At 39.4% G+C, this 8,646-nt stretch overlaps 1 protein-coding gene across 5 annotated transcripts in view; it reads right to left on the bottom strand.

The window, feature by feature from the left end:
- Positions 1-8,646, bottom strand: part of igsf9bb (immunoglobulin superfamily, member 9Bb) — a 152,031-nt gene that overhangs the window by 10,377 nt on the left and 133,008 nt on the right. For 4 of the 5 annotated variants that reach the window (XM_084941544.1, XM_084941546.1, XM_084941545.1 and 1 more), the window contains one exon: positions 1,122-1,249. In XM_084941544.1, the coding sequence (XP_084797670.1) occupies positions 1,122-1,249 (128 nt within the window). Of the gene's footprint in view, positions 1-1,121; positions 1,250-8,646 lie in introns of those variants that run through there. The other variant, XM_084941549.1, reaches the window with a different exon arrangement.

Raw genomic sequence — 8,646 nt, 5'->3', positions numbered from 1 at the left:
GAATCTTGAGCCAGCAGGCAGTCAGCTTATTTTAATAACTGGAAACAGTGATTTTTACTTTTACAATGATGACAAAATCCACTATACCTGCATCTGTTATACCTCATTTAAACTAAACATTAAAAACTAAAATATATCTCCATATACAACCTGTAAGTTCATGCACAACGTATGCCAGGCCATAAGTGCTGCTAAGTCAGGTCATATAACACGGTCAAAAGCCTGCCTTTTTTTATTACAGTGTAGGCATTTTATGCTATGCTGTTTGGACTTGCACTATGCTAAGCTAAGGTGGCTCTAGCAATGAGAATGCTCCCTAAGATGACACTTTGAGCTTGTTGCATAAACGTCACCAACTCTCTGCTGTGCAGTAACTCCAAACCTCTGGCATTAACATCAGCACAAAAACTGCAGCAGTTTCTAGAAGCAAAGAGCTCTCATGTTTAATGTGTGGGTGTCCCAGTACTCTTTTCCATATAATGTAAATTATGATATGTCAGTTGGCTTTTTGGTGCATATATTTTCATCTTCAACATTCAACTCTATTACTGTGCTGTACTCTGTTTTTGTTAAAATATCTGGATTTTTAGGGAACTCGAGTGGTCAAGCAATAAGCTAGCATACTTCTCAACCATTTGAGTCCCACTTTTCATAAAAAGCAGATCTTGATTGCAACATCTGACGGAACAGGATGTAATTTGTTTTCAGTGATGCCTCACTGTTTGCTTTTGGGAGTGTTTGGACTCGGAAACACTCCCAACACCTCCATTTGTCAAAAGTCTAGAAGTTTAGTTTAAGAAGAAAAATCTTTTTTAAGGACCTCGTGTTGTCTGGGGTAATGTTTCATGATTTTTGGAGGGGGGGGGGGTGTTACACTTTCTCCTTTAAGGTGGTATTCTAACGCACTGCCCTGCACATTAAAACGATGCTGGAATGTGACAGGAAAGGCTCCTGACCAAATGCCAGCTGGTGACGAGCTTCAAAATTCCATGCTTGACAATCTTCTGAAAATGGCAGCAGGTCATTTCAAAGACATTTTCAAGATAAAACGGAACCTTGTTCCACTATAGAGACCTCAACAGTGGAGAAAATGAGAACAAATATTGAATGGTGGTTCACACCTGCTTTCTTTCTGGTCTTGGAGTTATTGTTGTTCATAGTCATCTTCTTGGCCTTTTTAATACGTTGGTATCTCAGTGCATCGATCCTCTCAGACCCTGAAAGGGCACTCTGCGCACCTCGACGTTTTCTGAATAAAGAAGAGAGAAAGAGGAAAAAAGGGGTAACTCCAGGCTAAACGTGGTCAGTGAACTGTATTTCTGCACTACGGAGTGCAACATAACCCACACAATCTCAAAACAGCACTGCTCGTGCTAAGCAAGAGGTGCAGCACATTGCCAAAGGATCAATGTGAGACACCTATTGAGGCTTACCCAAGCTTTGCAATAAGAAAACCATGTGATTATGACTACTATAACCTTATACATCATCTGGATTTACTATGAAAATTTTTCACTAAATAAAATCCAGATTTCATTAAGTATTATGCACCTTGAAATTTCTGGGGCATTGAAGATATTTTGCTCAAATTGATCCAAACAATTTTCATCCAAAGAAAAACAGAGTATTTCACAACTCCTGAAGCTATCTATTGATCCCATTGGCTAGATTAGGTCAGTGAGAAAAGTTCCACTTAAAAAGACTTGCACTGTTGGTTTCAGAGGAACTGTTTCCAAAATGAAGATTACTAAATGCTCTTTCCAATTCATAAGTCTGCAGATTTGAATGTTTACTCTAATTAGTATGGCATTTCTCTCTGAAAATAACAGATACAAATGTTTCCTTGGCGTGAAGTACATTTTTCGCAGCTGTTCATCACTTCCCTCCCATTCACAGAGGCACATGTGACAAGGCAGCCCCCAGATTTCTGCCACAAGCACGCGCTTGATTCTCTCAAGGCACAGAAAACAATATGCTTTACAGAGAGGCCATCTTCCCACCGTGGCTGCAGAGAGAAACCGAATGCTGTTAGTAGAGGGGAAGAATCACAGCTGAGCAACAAAGCATCATCAATATGTGTTCATAGACATGGATACTGTCTACAATGGGCTTCACCATGCTGACAGGGGGAGAGATGGCGGGAGGGGAAAATGACTACTTGGGAACAGTCACATAATGAAAAATAAGCCAAAGAAAAGCGAAGCACCAGGACAACAAATGTAACAAGAATTTATCCATATAATTGTTTCTTTTTTGAAACGGAAGAGCAATATTTAGCGATAGCATGCATGGCAGTTTGCACATGGAACACGACTTTAAAGGGGAATACATTCAAAAGCACTTCATTGGGCAGGTAACTCAAAGATTAAGGGGAACCTCAATCCTCCCTGGTTGCCCCGCTTTTATAAAACATTGGTTCTTTAGAAGAAAAAGAAGTGCAGAAGCTGCTTTGGCAGGGCACTTGTGTCACATGGCAGTGAGAACTGTTCTGCAGTCCACTTACAAGTGCAATTGTATACTTACAGGAGATGAATTGATTCATGCTCTCTACAGATGCTTTATGTAGAGGATTAGGGCCATGTGTCCACCAGGATTTTATCCTAATTTATATAGAAATGCTCGTGGGAAGTGCTGGTCGTGGTTATCGTTACGCTATAGCTCTTAAAAACTTTCTAGGAATCTAGTGCAATTTTATTAAAAGCTAAAATACATTTTAAATTACTTTGAGCTCCGAAGTTTAAACACGCAACAATTTCATCACTGCCAAGAACATGCAACAGCACTGTCTGCTTCATTTTTAAAGCAAAAACAAAAACAACCACAAGAAAACACAGTTGTCAACTATTCCTCCCAGTGGACACACAGCTTCAGGTGACATCACAACGCCAACCTTACAAAATATTTTATTGCCTTCAAAATATTTTCAATTGGGGTCGTACAATATAAGCATCTGTTATTTAGAAATGGCAGAATGTGTCACGCTTGAGGAGAATGCTAAAAGCATGTTTACAAAGTGATCTGAGAACAGAGAGTGTCTATGCGGAGGAAAGAAAAGGTCCACGCAGTCACTGTTTTTATCGAGTCACTCAGTGCCAAAGAGACAAAACACCAAAATCAACCTGTATGGTTTTTTTAAAGTAACAATTATTTTTGCATGCCACTGGACAAAAGCTAACCCTCTAAATTCATACACAACTTTAGGCAGAAGAAGACCAGCCTGTAAAAATGGAATGATTCAACCAAGTATAACAGATATATTTAAACTGAAGATCAATTTTTAATACAAATGGCTAAACAAAATAGTCCATCTTAGTTGTCTTAGCTTATTTTGAACTAGCTCATTTTATATTAACTAGACTTAAACTTGGGCTGATGCAGTGGGATCATATTACTAGTAACAAGTATGTCTGTTATAGTCTCAATTATACAAAACACTTCTTACCATGAATCTACTTCTGTTAAAGCTTTTAATAGTTTTTCACACCAGTTTGCATATTGGTGGGGTAAAAGTTCTGTGACATCATTTATGACCCCAGGTATGTATGTACACACACACACACACACACACACACACGCACACACACACACACACACACACACACACACATCTTTATGCCTGGGAGCTTGCAGGTTCCTGTGCAGTCTCTTTGCTGTTCCTAGGACTGTACTCTTCTTGACAGAGATCTCAGGTGAACCACCTGGCCATTGTGGGGGTCACTGCCCCAGGTCCCTCAGTTACTACAGGGGCAACTGTTGCCTTCATCCTCCACACCCTCCTTCTTTAGCACTTTTCTCAGCCCTTGGTTTTTCTCAAACGTCCAGTCTTCTTTTTTGCTGTCAGTTGGTATAGCTACTCTATTACTGCAGCCTTCTTCCTCTGATTGTCCACCACTTCTCTGTCTGGTTGGTTGATCGTGAGCTTGTTCCTGTGTGGCCATGATTAGTTCCGCTGCGCTGTCTTTCAGTCCAGCTTGATCTAGCTCAGTGGTTCTCAAACTTTTCACAATGACTACCACCTCATAAAATACATGGCTCTTAAAGCACCGCCCTTATGACCGACATTAAAGTACAGTAGTAGGCCTATTTAACACCATATACAGTTTACCAGAGACGATTTTATTTCTTATATGAATGTTATTTATTTTAACTGTCATAAACAGGATGTGACAAGTGACAATAATAACAACTGTACTGCAATCGTATGATGTATGAACCCTAAACTGCTCTGCGTTTATTAAGGCTGTTGTGGTTTTAACATGTTTTAATGCTTTGTATCTTGTTCTATTTAATGTGAACAAGCCCCTAAAAAGATCACTGTTGGCCTCTCTTGGTTTTTATTACCACTATTCATTTTAATGCTTAATTGTTAAAACCTTAGGATGTAACTACAGCCCAGCCCATGCAGCAGTAAATTAATGACTAACCTTGTATTGTGGATGGATTATCTCAGTTGTTCTCCTGACTAAAGTTTGGTCCGTTTACAGCATCCTGCCATGCGATTGCATTTCTTCCTAACCATCGGGAATCCTCACGTTAACTTTTATCAAGTGGAAAAAAGTTAGCGTTCATCCTCCAGCTTCACTGTGTTTATGTTATGCTAACATAGCGGTGTCGCTAGCGATCACATAGCACATCATTATATACCAGCTAGTCCAACTTCAGTAACCCTGCAAACATCACTGCTGTTTAGTTTTCTGTCTTCATTTATGTCGGAAGTGATAGCAGAGCTGTACGTTTTAATTTTTCAGAAATCCCTCAGTCAGAACATGGTACATTATTTAATCTTAAAAATGTTTTTGGAGACTTCCGCGTACCACTAGAGGGAGCCCACATACCAGCAATGGTACGCACACAGTTTGAGAGTGACTGGTCTAGCCGTTGGTAGGATTTCTTCATGTCAGTCACGTCTTCTATCTGCCTGTGGAACATACCATGCAGGAGTCTGTCCTTCCATTATGGTGCCCATTTCCTCCTCTTAATTCTTCAGTTTATGCTGCCTGAGATATTCACTAAGCACATGACTGGCTGTGGCTATCTTCCTGATGTACTTATCGATGTTTGTTGCTTCATCCTGGATAGTGGTTTGGACAGACACTAGTCCTCAGGCTCCTTCCTTTTGCTTAGCATACTGTCTCAGGGTACTGGACTTGGGGTGAAACCCTTTATGCATCGTAAAGAACTTTCTTGTCTTGATGTCAGTGGGTTCTCTCTTCCTCTTTTTCCGGCTTATTATCCCAGCAGGATAACTGGTAAGGCTTACGTGTTGACTGCCAGGACTTGTTCTTCCCATTCAGCAGACTGCTCAGGACTTCCCTTACTCTCTGAAGGTATTTGGGGCTTTCCAAGTGGCCTCTTCATGGTTCCCATTCAGGATCCAAGGTACTAGTAGCTATCGTTGATGTCTGCAATGCCGCCTTCTGGTAGTTCATTACCCTCAGTTTTACTTTTTGACTTTCTTCCCTCTCTGTGTTACCATCTAACTACATTTCTCTCCAGTCTGATGTTGTTCTTTTTTTTTTTTAACCATGATAGACATACTTGGAGTAGCAAGACTTTCTGCAAAAACAATGCAAAAGCTTTGAGGGAGATAATTTTGCTAATGCCAAATTGATAAACTGGCTCAAATGAACGATTGTCAACATCAGAACATGAAGATTATTAAATTTCAGACTATTTTGATACACTATTGTGTACATGAATCCTTCCCATAGAGGTGGGCCCTTAAGGAGGTGATCAGGATATTTCTGCGATGCATCTGCAATGTGTGCCCAGAGCACAGGTTGTATTGCAAATTGTGTTTGAAAGACAAAGCAGTGTCACCTTGCACAGAACCTCACTGCTATTACTTTATTTTATATTATCTGTTATCTTTCCATAATTAGATAAGTAATTTCTTTCAGATATGTCAGCAATCCAAACATTTTCAAGTCTTTCTTTACAAATCCTTTTCTACATTACACATCTACATACAAGATTGTTTTTAATTAATGAAGCACCTATCAATGGAATTGATAAAATATGCAAGAACACCCCAAATGTGGCTCTACTGGACTGTAGATTGTTGTTGATCAAAGCATTATAGACTGAGTTCAACATTTTGGTGTTAAAATTATACTACCATCTAGGTATAGATCAGTCCCTCAAACATAACCTGTTAAATGTATTATTTTCTATTTTTATTGAAGCAAAGACAATTTGTTTTCCAGGGAAGTGTCAGAGGAGGATGCTAAATAAACTGTGCAGGTGTAATTTTTGTTTTTAACTCCTTTTGCAAAGAAACAATAAAAAATATACAGTAAGAAAAAGAAACGAGCATACGTATAAAAAATGGAAATCACTTTTTAAAAAGTCCTGTATCCAATATGAGAGGGTCGTGTCCTTACTTCGTATATTTAGATGCTAAAATAGCTTTGTGACTTGAGGGTTAATTAGATTGCTTTAAACTGGACTTAATTTCACCTTTAATGTAGCCTGATTGTTTTAAGTCATCTTATCAAGTAGAATTCCTTTACTGCCTTGGTATTCAGATTTGCTTGTCACAGGGAATACTTTATGTAACTAAATTATTCCTGTTAACTAAGTCTACACAGGAAGTGATTTGCTTTCCAGGCATCACTTTGAAGCTGACAGGTGGTTGCTAGTTGATAATCCGGACTCCAGCTGAATAGGCAACCTTCTTCAGCTTAGAAGTTGAGAAAAGATCATTTTGGGTCCTGACATTTCTTTTTTTTTTTTTTTCAGTCTTGTGGTGAGACAAACTTGGGAACTAGCCAAAAAGGCAGAGTACAGCTACACTCTGAGCAATACTGATACATAAGAAATTTGACAAAAACAACCAGCTCACAAGAGACAGCTGAACATAAACTATGGTTAATCCATCAGATAAGGTATGAAAGGAAAACAGGCTGTACATCAAACTATATTCTTGAAGTGCATTGAACTTTTGATTTCCTGCATTTGGATGCAAAGTTACTCCCAAAAGCCAAGCAGTTAGCAGTGTGCTCTGCTTTGTCTTGACATAGTGAAAAATGAGTAACAATTTTGTACGCCAGCTGGCGGTAGCTGGTAGGCATACCAAAATGCACAAAAATAATTGGATCGGGCACCGTAAGGTGAGTAAAGCAAAATAAGCAGGTCTTGTTCTGGACATCTTGAAATGAATTCTGATATCGCCATTATTTGCTGATGAGTGCTAACTACATGAACTACTGGATCATGGATTCAGTATGGATTCAGATTTCTTCGTGCTGCTGCAGCTCTTGCTTTGTTTTGTTTTAAACTTGCTGAGAAATGTATTATTCTTGCTCACTGTGATTTATATGAAGGTGAAAAAGCTCCTTTTTGTTTTGTATGGTTTTTTTTTGGCATATGGTCTTTGCAAGGCAGAATCTTTGCAAGGCAATCCTGCTGACGGTTCTACTACCCGGAGCAAGGAAACTATAACAATTCAGAAAATAACCAGGAATGTGAGGCATTTGGAAAATAATATAAACAAGCTTGGTTAACTGGTTAAGACTCAAACGAAGCACAGTGAGAGTAGTCTGAAGCACTTAATGAAGTTACGTTTAGTCAAACCTTGCCAGATCCCCTTGCCTGCCTTCAGGTCTGTTGGCAGGACAGCAACATCTATCTGAGTGGTAAGAAGAAATGTGGAGGGACTGCATTAGTTAGGCCTGCACTTGTCATGTTGCAGGAGGGAGGTGTTTCTGTGATCTGAAAATTGAATTCTTAGCTGTGGGAATTCATCAATATTATGTGCCAATGGAATTTTACATTGTTGATACTATTTTAATCTAAACTGAATCAACACACTGTTTGGGTTCCTCTACCAGCTAATAAAAAAGTCATTCAAATGACTGTGGCTGTGGTGAATGGCTATGGATAATTCATGGATCCTGGCCAACCTCTGAACTACTTGCTGTACATGCAACTGAACAGTTTCGTAACACGTTTGTACTCATCTGCCACAAAGACCAGTACAGAAAATCTTTAACACTGCATACCACAATACGTGCATTTTAAGCCTCCTATTGTATGAAGGTTTCATTCTTATCTAATGAATCACTTTTACTTTCTTTTTTTGTTGCAGTAGCCACGAAAGTGAAATACTGAAGTATTGATTCTTCTTCTACCTAATTGAGTGTTGGGTGTGTCTGTATATCTGTGTGTGGATGCCAACATATTTCAATGTAAAAATTATCTTTTTTTTTAACATTTCTTGGAATTTGTTTTGTTTCAGCAAAAGCAATCACTGAATTTTTACAAAGTCTTTTGACAAGAATATCTACTAGTTGGAATCACTAAGTGATATACACAATAATGTGTGGTATCCCAATACAAAAGTTCACTTGGAATGACCACATGACATTGAATAACTACACACATGTGTGGAAGTTACTGATCTTTGTATGTTTGGATACAATAACTTTACACAACCAGTCATCCACCCATTCACACACTGGTGATGGCAAGCTACATTGTAGCCACAGCCACCCTGGGGCGCACTGACAGAGGCGAGGCTGCCAGACACTGGCGCCACCGGGCCCTCTGACCACCACCAGTAGGCAACGGGTGAAGTGTCTTGCCCAAGGACACAACGACCGAGACTGCCCAAGCCGGGGCTCGAACCGGCAACCTTCCGATTAC

The sequence above is a fragment of the Perissodus microlepis genome, chromosome 10, assembly GCF_051167445.1.
Source record: "Perissodus microlepis isolate ML-2025 ecotype Zambia chromosome 10, ASM5116744v1, whole genome shotgun sequence".
NCBI lineage: Eukaryota > Metazoa > Chordata > Actinopteri > Cichliformes > Cichlidae > Perissodus > Perissodus microlepis.
The sequence above is the reverse complement of the archived record's forward strand: the minus strand, read 5'-3'. Positions and strand labels throughout refer to the sequence as shown.